This window comes from Corythoichthys intestinalis, chromosome 19 (genome assembly GCF_030265065.1).
Source record: "Corythoichthys intestinalis isolate RoL2023-P3 chromosome 19, ASM3026506v1, whole genome shotgun sequence".
NCBI lineage: Eukaryota > Metazoa > Chordata > Actinopteri > Syngnathiformes > Syngnathidae > Corythoichthys > Corythoichthys intestinalis.
The window spans coordinates 40733192-40755220 of NC_080413.1; the positions used below are offsets into that span (position 1 = coordinate 40733192).

General features: G+C 42.3%; 2 protein-coding genes across 4 annotated transcripts in view; one reads left to right on the forward strand and one right to left on the reverse strand.

The window, feature by feature from the left end:
- Positions 1-1230: 1230 nt before the first annotated feature.
- On the reverse strand, positions 1231-8467 carry smim8 (small integral membrane protein 8). Its single transcript, XM_057822129.1, has 2 exons — positions 8238-8467; positions 1231-1543 (listed from the first exon to the last, which is right to left on the reverse strand). Exons 1-2 carry the CDS (start codon positions 8415-8417, stop codon positions 1385-1387), a joined length of 339 nt encoding a protein of 112 aa, XP_057678112.1. The 5' UTR covers positions 8418-8467; the 3' UTR covers positions 1231-1384.
- The window catches only part of rad51 (RAD51 recombinase), an 81662-nt gene continuing 67277 nt past the window's right edge, over positions 7645-22029 (forward strand). Inside the window, exons 1-2 of one of the 3 annotated variants that reach the window (XM_057822127.1) lie at positions 7645-7798; positions 13878-13964. In XM_057822127.1, coding sequence (XP_057678110.1) covers positions 13881-13964 — 84 coding nt within the window. In that variant the 5' untranslated portion in view covers positions 7645-7798; positions 13878-13880. The other 2 variants (XM_057822128.1, XM_057822126.1) reach the window with 2 other exon arrangements.

Below are 22029 nucleotides of genomic sequence, written 5' to 3' on the forward strand. Positions count from 1 at the left end.
TGAGCAAAGATCCCAGAACCACACGGGGGGACCTAGTGAATGACCTACAGAGAACTGGGACCACAGTAACAAAGGCTACTATCAGTAACACAATGCGCCGCCAGGGACTCAAATCCTGCACTGCCAGACGTGTCCCCCTGTACCCCCCACCCCCCACGTCTAGGCCCGTCTGTGGTTCGCTAGATAGCATTTGGACGATCCAGAAGAGGACTGGGAGAATGTGTAATGGTCAGATGAAACCAAAATAGAACTTTTTGGTAGAAACACAGGTTCTCGTGTTAGGAGGAGAAAGAATACTGAATTGCATCCGAAGAACACCATACCCACTGTGAAGCATGGGGGTGGAAACATCATGCTTTGGGGCTGTTTTTCTGCAAAGGGACCAGGACGACTGATCTGTGTAAAGGAAAGAATGAATGGGGCCATGTATCGAGAGATTTTGAGTGAAAATCTCCTTCCATCAGCAAGGGCATTGAAGATGAAACGTGGCTGGGTCTTTCAGCATGACAATGATCCCAAACACTCAGCCAGGGCAACAAAGGAGTGGCTTTGTAAGAAGCATTTCAAGGTCCTGGAGTGGCCTAGCCAGTCTCCAGATCCCAGTCCCATAGAAAATAAGTGGAGGGAGTTGAAAGTCCGTGTTGCCCTACGACAGCCCCAAAACATCACTGCTCAAGAGGAGATCTGCATGGAGGAATGGGCCAAAATACCAGCAACAGCGTGTGAAAAGCTTGTGAAGAGTTACAGAAAACGTTTGGCCTCCATTATCGCCAACAAAGGGTACATAACAAAGTATTGAGATGAACTTTTGGTATTGACCAAATACTTATTTTCCACCATGATTTGCAAATAAATTCTTTAAAAATCAAACAATGTGATTTTCTGTTTTTTTCCCCACATTCTGTCTCTCATGGTAGAGGTTTACCCATGTTGACAATTACAGGCCTCTCTAATATTTTCAAGTGGGAGAACTTGCTCAATTAGTGGTTGACTAAATACTTAATTGCCCCACTAACTATAGCAAGATGAAAAGGAGAAGTTCGAGGTGGATGTCCACCTAGGTCTCATATGTCACTTCATAAATGACAATACGGCGCTAGAAAGGGTCTTGTTGGGTGTAGAGCATTTTCCACTGTCACACACTGCAGAACACATACGAGACGCACTGGACATGAAGATGATGACCAGTGGGGCCTGAGGCAAAAGATCCACTGTATTCAAACAAATGAGTAAAAAACACATTTCAAGTACATAAAATATATTCTCTTTATACATCCCAAAAAGTACAGTACGGTTCCAGTTTCAATGTCAGCCACATGAAGACTAATGTGCATTATCGTTACAGCCATCTTCGAATTTATACAAGCACAAGAATAGGTCGCTTTCACGCCCACTTTGAAGCTTTCCTCCTCATCAGTCTCTCTCCTTCACCGTCAATGGCTTCGTAAAGATGCTGGTCATTTTCTTTCGTTGCGTGTAGGTAGCCCAGATAACCGACGCACAAGGTGATTGTAATCAGTCCGAATGCCATCATTGGTTTATTCTGGGGAAGGAGAAAAATCACAGCTTTGAATTACAGCACAATTTATGAAGTATATCAAATGTCAAGAAGAAAATAAATAAACCAATAAACAATTTGATAAGCTAAAGAAAATAAAACGATCAAGTTAGCTTAATTTGAATGTTTAAAAAAATGCTAGGTTTATTGGTGTAATGAGGTTACACATTGGGAAAAATGAGGCTGGCCTGTCAGGCCACAGAAGCTGTGGGCTAAGTGGGTTCATAGACTGCTCAAAACACGGCCAGCCTAAGCGCCAAATGTCAACATTATCTACTTGTTATGATGTGGAAAATGGATGCTACTTTATCTAGATTGTTTTGTGCAATCTGTTGTATTTTGCTTTTCAAAGAGACCTGACTCCACTCTTCAATTCTGGACATGGCTATTGTGCGAGCAGGCCACCCAGCATGCAGACATGTCATGAGTAGGACAGGGGGACATTGCATCTCCATTAAAATCCGCTGGTGTACAATCACCATCGTGTTCCTTCAGTTTATTACAGTTAGACGCAAGGCAGTTTACATTCCTACGGAGTTCACCGTTATGATGGTGACTACTGCTGAGTACATTTCCCCCGATGCTATCGCTAGCATAGCTCATAGCCATTTAGACAATACTCTTAAGCAGGCAGTGGTACAAACAACCTGCAGGTTATTAGGGGTGATTATAAACATGGTCAACCAAAAAAATATATAGCTAGATTCTTCTTTTCCTTTTGGATTTTCCCTTCAGGGGTCGCCACAGCGAATCAGTTGTCTCCATCTAAGCTGGTCCTCTGCTCTCACACCAACTACCTTCATGTCCTCTTTATCTACATCCATAAACCTACTCTTTGGTAATCCTCTAGTCCTCCTGCCTAGCATATGGAAATTCAGCATTCTTTTTCCAATATACTACTACACTATCTCTCCTCTGGACATGCCCATACCATCTCAGTCTAGCCTTTCTGACTTTATCTCCAAAACCTCTAACATGTGCTGTCCCTCTGATACACTCATTCCTGATCCAATCCCAGACTGCCTTCTCTCAATTCTATACTCCTAGTGTTTCTCTTCTTTCTACGAACACACTATCCATCACAACAGTAGTCCAGTTTCCACCGGTATCCTGTAGGTCAAAAGCATGGCAGGCCTCGACCTATCAATGTGATTTGGGCAAAGTTTTACGTCCAATGCCCTTCCTGAAACAACCCTTTGTATTTATCTGAGCTCAAGACCGGCACAGGAAGACACTGGCTTGTGCCCCCTTGTGGCTACATTAAAATAATCGCTACATTAGTCAAGAAAAAAAAAAGACTAATGGTAAATATAGTCAATAGGATAGTCAGGAGAAAAATAATTGTTTAGAACAGCCCTATCTAATTCTAAATATTAGTTTTTTTCTTTAAATGCATGTCCTGTACGACCAGTGTCAGAGTTTGGTCCGCATTGCCGGCAGTGAGTCGAATTCGTTCCCAGTGAGGGTTAGACTCCGCCAAGGCTGCCCTTTGTCATTGATTCTGTTCATAATTTTTATGGACAGAATTTATAGGCGCTGCCGAAGTGTTGAGGGGGTCCGGTTTGGTGACCTCAGCATTGAATCTCTGCTTTTTGCAGATGATGTGGTGCTGTTGGCTTCATCAAGCCGTGACCTCCAACTCTCACTGGAGCGGTTCACAGTCGAGTGTGAAGCGGTCGGGATGAAAATCAGCACCTCCAAATCCGAACTCATAGTCCTCAGTCGGAAACGGGTGGAGTGCCCTCTCCGGGCGATGAGATCCTGCCCCAAGTGGAGGAGTTCAAGTATCTTGGGGGCTTGTTCACGAGTGAGGGTAGGAGGGAGCGGGAGATCGACAGGCGGATTGGTGCAGCGTCTGCAGTAATGCGGACTCTGCACCGGTCCGTAGTGGTGAAGAAGGAGCTGAGCCAAAAGGCAAAGCTCTCGATTTACCGGTCAATCTACGTTCCTACCAGCACCTATGGTCACGAGCTGTGGGTCGTGACCAAAAGAACAAGATCCCGGATACAAGCGGCCGAAATGAGTTTCCTCCGCAGGGTGTCCGGGCTCTCCCTTAGAGATATGGTGATGCCTCCTGGACGCCTCCCCGGAGAGGTGTTCCGGGCATTTCCCACCGGTGGGAGGCCCCGGGGACGACCCAGGAAACGCCTTGGGATCCCGCCGGAGGAGCTGGTTGAAGTGGCTGGGGAGAGGGAAGTCTGGGCTTCCCTGTTAAAGCTGCTGCCCCTACGACCTGACCCCGGAGCAAGCGGAAAATGATGGCTGGATGGATGGATGTACTGTACATAGTTTGACATTATTTCAGTTTTCACAAAACAATTCCACTGCCAGAGTTATTGCACCATTATAAAGCCAAATTTAATTCCTTTTAAGACCTTGAAAATATAATTTAAGACCAAAACATGTCTCTACAATTTCCGATAGAGAAATAAACCCCAGTTTATTTTACTGTAAACACAGAGTTAAACACAGAGTTGCTGCTACAAACCGCTGGTGTTTTTCTCTTCTCATGTTCAACTCAATGGCTTTGACACAAATTGACCCTTACGATAAAGTCTGCAGCGGGCACTGTTGTTATTTTTACCAGGGGCCAACTACCTCTCAAATAAACCATCTTCCATTCATTTTTTATTTAATTTACACTTCCCTATCTCTGCATTTTCCCGCGCACCTCTATCTCCGCTCAAAGGGGAAGTTCAGAATTTTTAATGTTAGGCTTAATCTTCGAGTTAGCGGGGGTTTAATTCATCGGTGGAGTTGATTTCAACAAATTCTGTGCAGTTTGTTAGATATTTGTTAGTTTAAGGGCTCCGGAGTGGCTAAGCTAACGCGAGCCAATGGAACAATCTTGCATGCAAATATAAAACGATATTAACAGATCTAAGTCCAATAAATTCAAAATGCAGATAATTGTTCGAAATACCCATGCAGACAAAACAATGTCACACCAAACTGGCGTAATTCATTTCATTTTGCGGGACTTTTTTTTTTTTTTTTTTAATGCACAAATGCGAGCTCAAGAAAGAGGAGTGCTTCGGCCACTCATGCTCCATTTGAGGACGGTGGTAAGTCGGACTTATCCCACTTGGATGGTAAAAGTTGCGACCTCAAGCGAATGTAATCAGCAAAGATTGCTGACCGTTGATTTTAATTTTGGCCATCAAAAGATATTTGGACCTCCAGCCAACCTGCCTTCTTTTAAGCGATCAAATAGTGGAGGAAAATTGACGTCTGAAGTAAATAGTAGTGATGTTATGCTCGAAGCAGACGCTCGAGACAAGTGTCGAGCGCTCGCGGCAGAAGTATCACGAATCAGTCGTCCCGATGTCTCGCTGGATCCGGTGGAACAGCTCGTGACGTCATGCTTGAAGCAGACGCTTGGCAAGTGTCGAGCGCTCGCGGCAACAAGTATTCCGATACGTTGTACTGATGTCTCGCTTCATTCAGTGGAAAAACACCTGGCCGCGGAAGCAAAGCGTTGTGATGTCACACGCGTGTCGGCCGTGACCGTGGACGTGTCACTCAGGTAGCGAGGGGTCGAGTCAGTCAATTTGGTTCAGTCAAACTCACAATGCTTATAAAAAGGGGATGTATCCCTCAAAATGTTGTGGGTTGTGAGGAGAGCTTTTGCGCGCATTACGTCATATTGAGAATGAGGGAGAGTAAAGTGAAATTAGATTAGATTACACATTAGATTAATTTGCAAATGCACATAGTATAGGCATTCATTGACACACTATACACTGATTTATATAATACGCACACACACATGCACCCCTCTGCCCCCCCGCACACAAGTTACTTTTTGTGTCTGTCAGTTAGTCAGTTTTTGTGTTCGTTTTCGTGTCTGTCTGTTTGTCAGTTTTTGTGTTTCTCTGTCTGCCACTTTGTATATTTGTTCGTGCCATGTGAGAGAATATTCTCAAAAGCTGAAGAGGTCATTAGCAAAAAGAGGAACCGGCTGAAACCAAATGCTGCTGAGATGATTTTGTTTCTAAATAAAAATGTGTGAAACATCCAAATCCCCATCCCAGTGTCACTAGCATTCAATACACCTACCATCAAGAGTTCCCTATTCCACAAGCATTTCTGTTTTTCATTTAAAAGTAACAAAACAGCTTTTTTTGTTTTTGTTATTATTATTATTTTTAATTAACCTGGGGAAGAATAAAGAATAAATTTCATGCTAGAGGTCGAACCCACTACTGCTTGCAGACTAGGCAAAGTATGTAACCACCATACGACCCACATATTTAGTTGCTCAGATGACACTTGGTTATACGAAAGTTCAATATATTTTTGTCCAACAGATGTCATCAAACTGAATTGTGTCAAATGCCTCGAAGCACTGAACCATTTCAACGCATTTGCTTCAGTGATATAGAAAGCAGTGGTGAAGCAGTATCGTGACTCACCACACTGATTCGTGGCAAATGCTTCATAACACTGAACCATTTCAACACATTTGCTTCAGTGATACAGAAAGCAGTGATGAAGCAGTGTCATGACTCACCACACCGATTCATGGCAAATGCTTCATAACACTGAACCATTTCGACAGATTGCTTGATATTGATTCACTGCTTCAAAAAGCTTCGGTTTCTCCATCACTAGTAAATAGCACACACTGTAAACTGCCTTTTTTAGTTTTACTTTTAACAGTCTGCTTTTCGAAGGACAGCACCATTTTGCTGAGTGATGCAACTCGTGATGTCTGGGTACTTTTCTTTTCGACTTCACGACTACGACCTCCCAGTTCAAGTGGCGTTCCATTGTTATATTTCCCAGTCAGAGGTTGGAAACTCCGACTTCCCGCCTTCCTTGAATGCAGCATCAGTCTGCTGAGTTGACTGAATGACAGCAGCATGGTGAAATGTGCATTTAGAGGATGTGGAAACAGAAGAAATGGGCAAAGGAAAGTTTCCACCAATTCACTATGAAGAACGAGGAACAATATAAAATTTGGTTACTTGTTGCTGGCTATGACACAAAAAAAAAATCAGCGGTGAAAAAAACGATGCAATATCACTCCGCCCTACTCCTTGCAAAGCTGCTGCCTTGCAGCTACTGCTGTTCACACAACAAATATTGACATGCAATGATAAGTTTCCAAACTTTTATCCTGAAAACATGGGTAACACTATTGATTGCATGGGTCAACATCAGTGATTTTCATGCGTGCATGTTTCTTTTTTATTGGCATGCTAAGATTGTACCTTGGACTCACACTAGCTTAGCCACTTCAGAGCCCTGAAACAAACAAATTACTAACAAACAGCACGGAATTTGTTGAAATCAACTCCACTGACTAATAAAACCCACGCAAACTCAAAGATTAAGCCTCATGTCAAAATTCTGAACTTCCTTTTAAAACGATAAGTGTATCATTTATCTCCATTCACCACCACCTACAGCACTGTGTAAGTGTTTTTTCTCCCCACGCAGGCACTAGCTATTATTAAAGTTAAACACCATACGGTGGTAATATCAGGTAAAGTGCACTTTTAATGAGTCTTGAACAGTGTTGTTAATCTTACTGAAAAAAAGTAATTAATTATAGTTACAAATTACTTCTCCCAAAAAGTAATTGCGTTAGTAACTCAATTACCTGAATGTAAGAGTAATTAGTTACTTGGCAAAGTAATTGGTGATAATTACTTTTTTTTTCTTTTTTTTTTCCCTCAAAAAAAAAACAAAAAAAAAAAACATTGGCCACACTATGTGAAGTTTTTTGTGAAGGTTTTTGGTACAATTGGCCCGAGCCCCATTCTTTACCCTAATTTACTCTTTACCCTGAATCAACTGTTAAAAGTTGTTAGAATTGCTCCCATTATTGCATTAGTTCCCTTCTCTCTACTTTCGACATATGAAAGTTTTAAAACTGTTTCATCATTTAAAGATGGATTCAAGTCAAGATTTTGCCCATTTAGAAGTATTTTATATAAGAAGTTTCTTAGGTTTGCTAGGAAGGTTCTCTACAACAGAGCCATCCTAAAAAGTCTACTGCTTCAAGATGGCGGCTGTCTACTAACGCATTTAGTGTCTGTCATTTTGCATCTAGTTATATCTATATACAGTACATGTGGTATCTACCATGTCTACCATATCTACCATAACATGCGGGCGTAGTTTGAAGGCTATCGGCAACAACATGTATTATTGGAGCTACCTAGCATCGCGTTTGTTCGGCGTCACAACTTTCTTGCCTCCTCCACACTCCTGCTCTGCTCTGTCGTCTCAGTGAGTCAGTCTCCCTCAGACTTTTCGACCAATATAGTAACGCATAGTAACGCATGCCTTTCCGTCCTCAGTAACGGTAACGGCGTTGCCAAGATGAGAAAAGTAATTAATTAGATTACCCACTACTGAAAAAAATAACGCCGTTAGTAACGCCGTTATATTGTAACGCCGTTATTAACAACACTGGTCTTGAATGCACCGGGCGGAACCTGTCATCACTCGTTTTAGGTGAACCATGATCAGTGACGGACGTACACCATCTAGTTGTGATAATACAATATTTACAGAATTTAAAAGTATATATTTAGTCATTTATGGGGCTGCTCTTAGGTACACTTTTACCTAGTCACCATACGACACGAGCCGACGAAGACCCTTATCCCCGCTTCGCTGTTTCAAAAACAGAAAATGGAAGTGCAGTATGTGACTCGTCTCTTACAGGCTTGATGAAGAGTTCAGGGTTGACAACCCTGAACAGTGTGGTGGTCCTTGCTCCCCTCAATCCGACAGTTCTGTCGACTGTCTCTACGACAACGTCCTTTCCTTTATTATCTTTCTTAGATACCATGTTACGGCTGAGTACTCTATGTGTTGGGCTTGCACAATGTGTTACACGCATGCGTAAAGACTCGCCCGCGTCTCCAAAATCCAAATAGATATACTGTTCAATGCTGCTAGATGTATAAGGTGCGCTGTAAACTAAAAGGGAGTAGGGACGGGTGGTCAATGGCGTCAGTTTGCGCGTGCGCAGTAGCAATCCGTCGTGATTTATGCGTTAGGCTCGGACATTGAGGGTTTTTTATGCGTGTGTGTACGCCGCTATCTTCGAGTAGCATGAAATGCTTGAATATGTCTTAATAGATACTTCGAGTGATCCGAGAAGATGAATGTGGATACCTAGCATCTTCCAAGGTACCTGGTCGACGGAACGCTTCCAACTACTCAAGTGGGCGCCGTAAGATTCGACGAATGGTGCGTGATTTCATTGTTAAAGGTAAGTAAAACTGATGTTATACAGGCAATTTGTGTTATAGGTCTGAAAAGAGGGTCATGAATATATGAGCCTCTACGTTTTTTTAATCCTTTATAGGCCAAGTAACTATTTTTTATGCCATTTAAAAAACGCAGCTCCATAAACTATTTATAAAGATATTGAAATCATTGAAAAAAAGAGTAGTAAGTAAGTAAGTAAGTAGAAAATGAGAAAGATATGAGATGTTATAATAAAAATAAGTGAAACTGTTGTGAATGTCAGGTGGGAGAAGGTCCAGAGCTGAGTTTTATTTATTTATTATTATTGATCTCTGTCAGGTGGTGGTCATTTTAATCTACTGAATTTTAAGAATCTCTTTGCTTTTTTAATTTTCGTCCAACAGATAAAAGACCCCCCAATAAAATATATGCGCCTGGTCATCAAGTCAAAGGGGAAGCAGACTATCCTCATGGAGTGTCAAAATAACTCTGGGAACTAGAGCGGCGTCGAGGCCATTTCTAGCTTCTATTGGCCAACAATGATTCAGGACATCAATGAATGGGTAAATGCCTTAATTGAGCAACTAAGTTAAATCAGAAGCGTTACATGAAATTTATTTCATCTAAAGTAATGATTTATATTGAAGCACAAATGGATTGTTTTCACTTCTCAACAGACATTACGATATTAGACCATCCTCCTTTTCAGAATTGTAGAAATATTGTAAATAATTTTTTTTTTTTTTTTTCTGAAAAATTATCAAATATTGTCACATTTTTAAAGCCTTTTTGGTGGTCTGTTTTTCATTTTGTGACACTTATGTCAAAGAACATTGGGAGGTATTGGGCATGGATTTATTTGCATTTCTTTTTAAAGGCATGGGCACAGATTTGCCTTCTGGACAGAGAAAGCGTCCCCTCTTCTTCAGGGATCTCTACAGCCTGTCTTCAGGGTTCCAAAGGCAACCCCCTCTATATCTTACTAAACTTCAATCAGACAGGTAAAAGAAAACTACAAGATAATCAATCAATGTTGATAAGGGGAATGGTCATCACTGCAATTGATTGCTTACCTGGTCATAACGTTCACCTGCATGTCATGTGTAAATTATGTCTTCTTTGAAAGGTTGAGGATGACACTGACAGCTGCCTAATCCTGGACATAATTTCCTTTGATCTAAATTGAGGACATAACTGCTATACTAGTAATTATAATCAGAGACAGGGCCCAATGAGGCAGTATTGCGCAGGGAGTTTAGTAATTGTCATGAGAAGCCAATTACATTTTAAACGTTTGTTTTTTAATATATTTGATACTTTTTCATTGTCGGCTCACCTATATTACAGTTGCCAGAAGTATTGACTGCCAACATACATGAAAAAGTTGTCCTTCGGGAAGGTGACCGTGCTATATGCACATTGGCGCTTGTGTGGTCCAGAATCAGAGACCTTGGTTCTCCAGACTCCTTCAGAAGACGGCCACATTTTAAATGGCTTAACAGTAAGTACTTCAGTAAAATGCAATGACATGTACTTTTTTTGTGCTGTTGTCACATTTGTCTACAAGCTATATATGTAAATGTGATTTTTTTTTTATCCCACAGGTGTCTGGACATGGAGCAGGTTCTGTGCAGAATTCAGGAGAGAGTATTACAACATGTACACCATTGAGATCTGCCATGGGTATGGGGAGCAGTTCAAACAATCCCCACGAGGTGAGTTGCACTGTGTAAGCTTATCTTGGTGTCATTAGAGACACTTAACATCTCAACAAAGCATAGACATGGTGGAAAAGCCACAGTGCTTGGAAACGGTATTTCTCAGTGTTTTTATGTTCTTTTATAGGATTTGTTGGAGAGGAGAAAAGGGGTAAAGTAACGGCGTTTTACTGCGAGGAGGAAACACCTACAGGATACTGCAGTTGTTCCTGCTGTCCAATGCATTAAACTTTAATGTTTTTGTTTGAGTTTGTTCTACACATGCACATTAAAACTGTTTCAGCTTAAGGCATTTTGTTTTCTTCAATCTACGGCATAATCATTGGATGCTTTCCTATGAAACTTTTTTTTTTCCCCTAAATTTAATACAGCAATAAATGTCACCTTACAGCTTTTATTTGTTTATTCACCTTCTCTACTGTTTATCCTCAAGAGTATTTCTAATTATATTTATGCATTTGTAGGTTTGTATTATGTATTTTGGACTAAAGAATGACTGCCACATAGTTTTCAGTGTTGTCATAAATTTTCTGTTGTTCTTCCCTAAAGCTGTCAGACTGTTGAACTCTTGCCATGCTCCGTAGACCCCCAATATTACTGGACTACTATGATCATGTCTATATACCTCACGCACATCTTAGCCCCTAACAAGCTCAAGTCAGCCAACTGCTAAATTGTTTTAGTAGTTACATATTTTTATACTTCTATCCAGCGTTTTTGTCTTTCTTGCTTGTTATTTTTGTATGCACCTTACAATTTTGCTCTTTTATACTCACTCTGCATTTATATTTGCTTTTAAAGCGGGACCTGAGTTCTAATTTCTCACCATTAACATGTAAATGTGAACTGATGAGACAATAAAAATCCTTGAATCCTTATAAAATGGTCGAAATATTACAACAATAAATTTGACAGTGATAATGTTTTGTTTTTTATAATCACAGCAAATTACATGAAACTACGAATATACCAAAATATATACAAAACAAAAACATTTTATTGTTGGATTTAGCTGCAGAATTAAATCAAAGCATGGGCTTTAACAAAATTTTGTATATATACTAAATATAAAAAAGTCAAAATAGAGGCTCTTTTTAATTGTTACTGTTAAGGACTAAACTATACTCACCATACAAATCTAGGACTCTGAAGCCTTCGTACATTATTACAATAACAATTTCTATTTGTAATACCATTGAGAAACGTATGTTATAACAAAGTCCGTAAGGTTTAAAGTTTTTCTTTTAAATTTAACCAGCGTGAATGGTCTCTGAAGGGGTTACTGGGGGTGAGGGGAGGGGAGGGGAAGACATTTAAGTATGTAAGGGAAGCACTTTTTCAATTCTTTTAAAGAATTATTATTACTATATTGATACACAGATAAGGGTGGAGGCAAACTGTAGATGATGTACATTTTTATACAGTAGATGGCAGTATGCACTAAAATTCGCGATTAATTAAAAAAAAAAAAAAACGAAGAACTTTAACGCGCATGCGCAGATAGCTACCCGAGCGCGACCGTCTCTCACGTGACTGCATCACGTCACTTCCTTCAAAGGCTTTACGCTTATAAACGCAAGAGATTCAGACATAAAAATTCACTATTCTTCGATGTCTTTAGGTTGATTAATATTTTTTTATGTCAGAATCTACCACATAAATCACTCTTGCGGCATCGTGACTCAAGTGGGGGCGGTGCTCTACGCGCATGCGCAGAACCAATCGCGGCTTGCCTAAGATTTATTCATGATTAAATAAAGTCTTAAGGTTTTCTTTTTGTGTACACATGAATTGCTTGGATCAGGGTGTACCTCAGATGCCCTACCGATCAAAAAAAATACATTTTAAATGTATTTCGATCATTGAGTCTCTCACATATATGTCTATATCTCCCGTCATCGCTCGGGAGAAAATGGCGTCGATCTGGGCGTGCGCAGTAGCAACCGTCACAATCGATGCACCCGTCACGATCGGGTAATGACAAGCCCGTCACGATCAGGTAATGACAGCCTCTCGTACTCCTCGTTCTTTGCCACATCCAATATGGAAGTTATGTTGCTGCACAATTCAGAGAACAACGTCCTCTATTAATATTTAGAATCTGTGACTCACCCTTCATCCAATGAAAATTCAAATGTGAGAGAGGCGTCACCATTGACGCACACATTCGAGCGGGAACTCGTTCTGTATAATGTGAGAAATTCGCTGTTGACTGGTTTGTTACTGCAGTTAACCAGGTTGAGCAAAATACTTGAAGTCGTTCACGTTGTATTTAAATATATAAATGATACGTCAGTTATAAAGAATCTGCCTTCGATTGAGCAAAATATTCAGCAGACTTGAAGCGCGAAGGTAAAATAGTTTACTCAAACTGTTTAGGAAGACTTGTTTGCAATGCTAGCAATCCAGTTGTGAAAGAAAATGCATTCTTTGTTTTTAACTTTTTATTGTAAACGCTGTACTGATATTCAAGTGAACACCTGAAATTTCATTAAAGGTGTAGTTGGGCATTAGCGTTATCATTCAATTTCGTTAAAGTAATCATTGAAAAAAATTCAATACCGTAGTAAAAAAAAAAAAAAAAAAAGTTTCTGGACAGTATAATCAGCCCCGCCGACCTTCTAGCGACAAGATTAAAGGAAGACAAAGACAAATCTACTGTCATAAGTAGTAAAAGTGTTCAATAAATAAAATTGAACCTCATGATTATGTTATGTTTTGCGTTTTGGGTCCTGCATATCGTCGGCTGGGATTGGTTCCAGGAAACCTGGGACCATCATATTTACATTACAATATTAACGTTTATTCTACTTTCAATGCGCTCTTATACAGTCAGTATGGAAAAAAAGGTAAATGTCAATCATTAGAAAATACACTGAGGTGAAAATTTCAAAACGCCTTTTTAAAGTAAAGTAATAAAATGCACAACAAATGTAAAATAATGGAACCGATGTGATGTGACGAATATAAGCCGATAATATTCCTTTTATTAAATATTACTGTATGCTATTTTTTTATAATGCGTGGGAAAAAATAATAAATATGAGTGGATAGTCAACAAACATGACACCAACCAAAATACCAATTAACAGACATTTGGAAGTGGTAAAATTCATTCAATTAGCTTTGAACATAAGAAATAGTAAGCCCTCATGCCAGATTATCGTCACAAGTTAATTGTTCTATCTTTGTTTCATTTACTTGACATATTCTTCAATGTTCAGGTAATTATTTACATGAAGTTAAATATTCTTAAAAATGTCATAAATACGTTTCTCATTTCATAAATCGTTTTGTGTATCAAAAATGTTAATAATGAATCAAATGGTGAGTTTGTGGAGCCCCAATATGTAGATGATGTGAATTGATTGCATTTGTTCCACATTTAGACCATGGCGATGGGATGTGAAGCCACAGTTGAAACTGCCTTTGAGGAGGAAGACAATTTTGGACCGCAGCCTCTCTGCAGGCTTGAGGTATGTCTGTCTGTCTCTCTCTCTTTTTTTTTTTTTTAAAACTAGATTTTTCATGTTTTTAACAACAGCAAACCAGTAAAATTAAATATATACAAAGACATTAATGGGGCATTGATCAGTGGCAGTCTTCTCCAAAATGCAATCTGCGCAACTAAAAAGTGACACTTCAAACATGAAAACTCACAGGTTAACAGCATTTGCAAACGATGCCAAAAAATAGAAAAAATGGTCAACTGACTAAACATGTCAACTCACCCACATTACAAGTGCCCCCTCCTTTTAAAAAAAAAAAAAAAAAATTTTTTTTTTAAGCATTTCAAAATGTAAGCAAGTCCTGTACTACTGTCCTTAAATGGTTGAGATTTCTGCATTTACTCTCCTATTTCAGATTCTGCACTAAGATGGCTTTCGAAGTAGGGCTGGGCGATATGGCCTTAAGTACGTATCACGATAAATTGAGCAGATTTACCTCGATAAAGATAAATGACGATAAATTCGCCCAAGCAGACTGTTATATAATTTGAAAATTTGAATCAATGCGTGGAATACAAATTAAGTGTTTCTCGTTAAATTTATTTAACCAGCTTTCAATTTAACAATTGCACATGCAGTCTAAACATTAAGTATACAAAAAAATTTGTAAACAATAAGAATTCTAGTGTGAACATTTATAACAGCATGTATGACTTGAAAAATGTACATTATAAAAATCAATATGACGACTGTGCAAACATGTCATTCTAACACGAATGACTTGCAACTTCAACAGTACACTTCAGACAACTTATTGGTAATGGCTGCTGTGACATAATTATTCACCACAAGTGTTTACGTCAAGGTTTCATTTTTTTTTTTTTTTTTTTCCCCGAAACATTTTTTAATACATGCACCCCCCCCCCCCCCCCCCCCCACAGACACAACCAGATTAAAGCTGTATTGCTCTGATGCCAATGAAACATTTAAGGTTTTATGATGGCAGAATAAAGCAAACACATACAGAAAAATAGCTGTGACCATTAAACTGTCATATTATATATAGACTTCACTGTTGGATTATATGCTTTACCATCATGAAAGCTTTCAGATAAATCACACAGAGATGCCAAATAACGCGACATGATGATTGCTACATGAAGTCCGTGGCCAGTCCACTCATTAATTTCAGCCGTTTCGACAAGGTTAGCGCCGCTGTCCGACTCTTTCACGTTCATTTGTAGCCGTTGTTAGCCGCTAGCGTTAGCCTGTGGCTTGGCTACCAGAAGAAAGCACTGAAAGCATCCTCTCCTGATATCGTGAGAACCAGTGAGGACAGCGGGTGAAAGCCCGTCTGGAACCCGCCAAGAGTTTACATAATGTCGGATGAAAGTTTGGCGAAGCCAACTTAAGCCCGACTCCATCCCGTTTACTTGTAGCGTTAGCCGCTAGCGTTAGCCTACCGGGCTTCTGTTTGATTGGCTTCCTGAAAACCACGTGACTCCATACGTAAGCACACTGTCTGCTTTCTTAAAGGGGAATGAACATAGCCGAACAACACAGCGTCAAAGCGGGATAAAAAGACTCTATTTTCTTTTTTTATTAAATTACCGAATTTACCGACATGGTCAAAATTACGTCGGTCATCGTGAAGAATTTCGGTGACGGTAAATTTTCGGTTTACCGCCCTGCTCTATTTCGAAGAGCAAAAATGGCATTTGATTTCTCACCTATTTTTAATTCTATACTAAACTAGCATAAAAATGACACATGATACATTGTGATTTAAAAAAATATATTTATTAATTATTATTATTTTAATGCAGTTTGTGTTTTATTGCTAACCTCATTTTAACATAGTGCCAACCTCGTTTAATGTATTGACAAAGTCGTTTCAACGACTAGTTAGTGGCGAAGGCTAAATGCTAAAAACATTATCTTTTCCCATAGTTCCTCAGGGTTTGGGCATGCGTAGTTGTACTCAGCAGGTGCAGGACTTTGCTTATCCTGCATTCGAGGAAAGTGGGAAGTCTGACTTATCCCACAGATGGTAGCAAACCTGCCTTCTCGTAAGCGATCGGATAATGGAGGGAAAATGATGGCTGAGATAAATAGTACAAGTGTAAACTGCCTTCTTGAATTACAGCTTTGCCGAAAGTCAGTATAAAAAGTATCTATGAATTATTTAAGCTAATTTACTGTATGAGGAAAAAATACATGGTGTCTCAAAGAAACTTAATTTAACTTTGTTATTTTGTAATCAAATCGAGAGACGTCAGATTAAACCAACTCGTGAAGTCGGGGTACTTCTTTTTCCCCTGACTTACCCACTACGATCTCCCAGTTTGAGTGGCGTTCCAATGATATTTTTCCTGGTCGGAGGTTGGAAAACTCTGACTTCCCACCTTCCTTGAATGCAGCTTGCTTGTGACAACGTGACGGCGAAACGCTTCCGTACCTTACTACAACTGCACTGCGTATGCACAAACCCTGAGGAACTATGGGAAAAGGTAATGTTTTTAGCATTTAGCCTTCGCCACTAACTGGTCGTTGAAAGTTTGCCAATACATTGAAACGAGATTGGCACTACGTTAAAACTACGTTATCAATATGTTAAAATGAGTTTAGCAATAGGTTGAAATGAGTTTTCAATATGTTAATAAGCCCTAGTAGAAATGTTTCTCTAACACTGGATAGTCTGCGCTTCTGTACTACATACGTTAATATTAGGGGTGTGCCATCTTAGGCACCCCACGATCACGATTATCGATGCATCGTACATTACTAATTAATAAAGTAGCCAAACTAAGCCAAATGTTCTGCATCTGGAGTAACTTATGTACACCACCAAACAACACATAACTTGACATGGAAATACATGTTAGCAAAGTCGCTTATTTGCATAGGGCTCGGAGCTAACTAGTAACATCTCAAAAACAAGAACAATGAGGGCTAAACAGTACAAGAGGGTTCGTGTACCTACCTCTGATAGACGAACACGGGACTTAGCAAAACACTAGGGAATTTTTCCAATTAACACGACTTCAACCTACTGCTGTACAACTGAAAGACAAGGAGCAACGAACTATCTCTCTTCCCCTCTCGCTCTAAAAAATAACTTGCGCCAGTCTTTTGAAAAGGAATAAATCTCTCGCACATTAACCGGCAGCATCCAACATAACGTTGTGTGTGTGTCCGTTAAAGGTGTCCGGGCGGCCGACGTGTCTTAAATTTTGTTCAGCTGTCATAAAGCTATGAGGGAAAATCATCGTTTTTGAACATTCATGAATCGTAATCGAATCGTCACGTGTCGAATCGCGATGCATCTAATAATCGATTTTTTGGCAATTTACCACTTCAGGACAGATTTGCAAAATAGTAATTGGAAGGGAATAGGTACCGTTCTCGCACACACCATATAATTGTTTGCATTAGTCTAACACATTCATCTAACTATAGTTTTGGCAAACTTCACTCCATGCCCTTGGACACAGTAAAGTGAATCACCTTATCAGGGCTCATGAGGTGGAAATGGGAAAAATGTGTCATGAATGGGACGGAGGAACCAGTTGCGTATCGCAGACGCAGGACTATTGATGTTGACAGGCAAAGGAAACTATCAGGTCAAGTGGTAATGAACAGTTGGCATGCTAGTGTATGCTGGAACGCTGACGACCTGACACTGGATGTTGTCTGCTCGAGGCTTATATAGTGTTCTCAGTTATTCTTTATGACATAATAAAGGGCTTTGTGATGCATGAGTGTGAAGCAATATGATGAAACATTACTAGCTGAAACATTACACATGCAAGAAGATGAAACATTAATGGCTGAAACATTAATACATGACAGAACCCCCCTCTCAAGGGACGGCTCCAGAAGTCCCAAGGATTGAGCCCACCGAGGGCTACTAATTAGAGTCCATGGCCTCATCCACCGAGGGCATTGGCTCAATCTCCTCTTCGTCAGTGGAGGAATTAACTACCGATGGCACAGGCTCGGGTTCAGAGTCAGAGTCAGATGTAGGCATGGGCTGAGAGCAAGCCGCTCTAGGACGACCCCGCCGGACGGACGGTTGGTCCGGATGGAGGCGGTGGAAGTCTGATATGAGGGTCCGATCTACAATCCGCCCAGCTGGAACCCACATCCTCTCCTCAGGGTAATATCCTTCCCAGTCCACCAGATATTGGAGGCCCCTGCCCCGATGGCGTGACTTGAGCAGGCGGTGAACTGTGTAGACAGGACCGCCTTCCACCAGGCGAGGAGGGGGAGGTGGTGCCGCACTGGGGACCAGGGGGCTTTCATGGACTGGCTTTAGTTTGGAGACATGGAAGGTTGGGTGAACCCTCATAGACCTGGGTAGTTTGAGTCGGATAGCTGATGGGCTGATGATCTTCTCGATGGGAAACGGACCAACGAACCTGGGTGCCAGTTTACGTGACTCCACTTGGAGTGGCAGATCCCGGGAAGAAAGCCATACCTTCTGGCCCACTTGGTAAGTAGGGGCTGCGGTCCGTCGTCGGTTGGCTCTGATGGCATAACCAGAAACAGACTTTAAAAGAGCGGTACGGGCTTGAGACCAGATTCGGCGACATCTCCGTACGCAGGCTTGGGCGGAATGGCAGGAAGCGTCTCCTTCTTGGCTGGCGAACAGGGGCGGTTGATAGCCGAAGACAGTGTGAAAGGGAGACAGGCCGGTGGCAGAGCTGGGAAGGGAGTTGTGAGCGTATTCCACCCACAGCAGATGTTGTGTCCAGGAATGGGGGTTTCGTGAAGCCATGCAGCGGAGGGATGTCTCAAGCTCTTGGTTGAGCCTTTCCGACTGGTCGTTTGACTGGGGGTGATAGCCTGATGTGAGGCTCGCTGTGGCTCCCAGGAGGCGGCAGAACTCCTTCCAGAAAGAGGATGCAAACTGCGGACCCCGGTCAGATACGACATCCCTCGGTAGTCCGTGAATTCGGAACACCTGCTCCATAACCACCTGTGCCGTCTTCTTAGCAGTGGGCAATCTTGGCAGCGGGATGAAGTGGGCCATCTTGCTGAACCTGTCTACGACCGTGAGAATGACAGTGTTTCCTTCAGAAGGAGGGAGTCCAGTTACAAAGTCCATTGATATATGGGACCAAGGGTGTTTGGGGACTGGCAGGGGTTGGAGCAAGCCGGCTGGGGGACGGCTGGTGGTCTTATTCTGGCTACAGGTGGGGCAGGCTTTCACGAAGTCTTGGACATCTGTTCTCAACAATGGCCACCAGAATCGCTGGGAGAGCAGGTGGATGGTGCGTGTGACCCCAGGGTGGCAAGCCAGGTGGGAGTTGTGGCCCCACTGGATCACCTGGGACCTCAGATTATCAGGAACAAAGAGGCGCTCAGTGGGGCAGGCGCTAGGGCCAGGCTGATCCCGGATGGCTTCTTTAACCTGCTCCTCAATGTTCCAGGTAAGCGTGGAAGGATTCCGGGTTAACAGGACTGACAGATTCAGGGTTGGTGGGTATGATCACCTCCCTCAGGCAGGTCTGGTGGCATCTACTGCCCCATTCTCGTACCACTCCAGTTTCCCAATCTATGTTAGGGTTGTGCTGGCGCAGCCACGGATACCCAAGGATGAGAGACTGACCTGGTTAGGGGAGCAGATGGAACCGAATGGACTCGTGGTGGGTTCCAGACAGAAGCATGGTCACCGGGGCTGAGATGTGGGTCACTGTGCCGAGTAGATGTCCATCCAGAGCTCGTGCAGGAACGGATGAGGAAAGTTGGTGACGCCGAATGCCGAGCTGCTGGGACAGATCCATATGCATGATGTTGGCCTCCGCTCCAGAGTCGATGAGAGCGGTCAAGTGATGGGTGGTGTCAGTCAGCAGGAGGTGAATCTGGAGAAGAGGTTTACGAATGGGGGAGACAGAAGACACGTTGAGGTCACCCGAATCTCCCCGACGTCTGGTGAGCTCTGGCTTTTGCTGGGGCAGGTTGCGATTCGGCTGGTGAGCTCTGGCTTTTGCTGGGCAGGTTGCGATTCGATGACCCTCACCTCCGCAGAACAGACACAGGTTAGAGGTGAAATGTCGCTGGCGCTCTTCAGGAGTTAGGGCAGCACGGCCGATCTCCATGAGCACAGGCTGGTTTAAATGAGTGGGAGTAGCAACTGGAACAGGCTGAGAGGCAGCGGGTGCGTTCCGACCTCCCCTCTCTCGCCGTTGGGTCTGAATCCGACGGTCAATGCGGTTTACAAGGGCAATGGCTTCATCAAGGGTTCTGGGTAAATCATAGGAGACGAGCTCATCTTTGATGGAGTCCGCCAGGCTGTGATAGAATGCGTCGATCACTGCTTCCATGTTCCAATCGCTTTGCCTCACCAGAGTTCGGAATTCAATGGAATACTCAGACACTGACTGACTGCCTTGACGGATGGTCATAAGGGCGCCGGATGTCTCAGTGTTAGCAAAGCCCGGGTCGAACACTTTGATCATTTCATCGGCAAAGGCATTGAAGTTGTTACAAGCTGGTGTTTGTCTCTCAAATTCCGCTGTTCCCCAAAGCCGAGCCCGACCAGTCAAGTGGGTGATGACGTATCCAACCTTAGCCCCTTCGGTTGAAAAGGTCTGGGGTTGCAGGGAAAATTGGACTTTGCAGCTTGTCAGAAACGCTCGTACCTGAGTTGGGTCGCCGTTAAAACGTCAATAGCCAAGGCTGGGTTCACCGGAGCCGAGGCGTCAGATCATGGGATTTTGATGGCAATGGAGTTGCCAGTTTGGTGAGAGTTTGGATCACCTGAGTCAGTTGTTCTTGCTGTTGCTGGAGTTGCTGCTGGTGTTCGTGGCCGATCTGGATTAACGATGCGAGGTCACCAGACATCCGGGAGACCTCCTTTTCCGTTTGGTGAAGACGGTCCAGAAAAGAGGGTTGATACGCTGGTTCCATTCTGGTTAGGTCGTACTGTCATGAATGGGACGGAGGAACCAGTTGCGTATCGCAGACACAGGACTATTGATGTTGACAGGCAAAGGAAACTATCAGGTCAAGTGGTAATGGACAGTTGGCATGCTAGTGTATGCTGGAACGCTGACGACCTGACACTGGATGTTGTCTGCTCGAGGCTTATATAGTGTTCTCAGTTATTCTTTATAACATAATAAAGGGCTTTGTGATGCATGAGTGTGAAGCAATATGATGAAACATTACTAGCTGAAACATTACACATGCAAGAAGATGAAACATTAATGGCTGAAACATTAATACGTGACAAAATGGTACCGTTTCTCGTAGGCACCGTCTGTTTACATTACTCTAACACAAGTAATATCATTATTCAGGGAATAGTATCATCTCTCATATTTACTGTAGGACTGTACTACTTTAACACACCTAATATAAAATAAATAGCACACCATAGTTTAATGAAAAGATGCAGAATAGATACACAACGCCATGTTATCACAGAAGCCCAATGTGTGCGTCACGAGCAAGATTGACGCACCAACTCTTGCAATCAGTTCTCCCGACCACTCCAAGGACAAAGAGCAGGGCGCTCTGTAGCTCTCACCCAGCCCGGATAACAAGCTGATAGCGGGCGCTTGGGACGTCAAGACCAGCGTCGGTAGCTGTGGCAACCACGTCCCATCCACGCACGAACCTGAACAGCCCAAAACCGGCCACAGAGGGTTGATCCCGAAACAACACCAAGCCACACCTTCGGCCCGGCCCACTCCACCGTAGCCTTCAAAAACACTGGACACTGAGATAACAGCACATATTTTGCTGCTCGGAAACATTTTCTATGTAGCCTTGTTTTGGATCCAGAATTGTCCCTCCGTCGTCTGTTTTTTGCCTTGTTTTTTGATCATTGTCGACGAATAACTTGTCAACCTGTTTTCGGTGAGTCTTCAAACTAGAGCTGAAACGAATACTCGAGCAACTCGAGTAACTCGAGTTTAAAAACTGATCCGAGTAATTTTATTCACCTCGAGTAATCGTTTATTTTGACAGCTCTAAGCATCACGTTTTGCTCGGACTACTTTTAATGCGGGACAACGCGCTGATGTCACGTGCGTAGAGGAAGAAGCAAAAAAAAAAAACTTACTGCAGCCGACAACCGCTA

Bases quoted from the DNA above. Each gene is read 5' to 3' on its own strand.
- smim8 (XM_057822129.1), bottom strand. From the start codon at position 8,417: ATGCGTGTAACACATTGTGCAAGCCCAACACATAGAGTACTCAGCCGT. The intron at 1,544-8,237 runs GTAAGAGACGAG...CTCCTTCCCCAG, and splicing joins CTGAACTCTTCATCAAGCCT to AATAAACCAATGATGGCATT.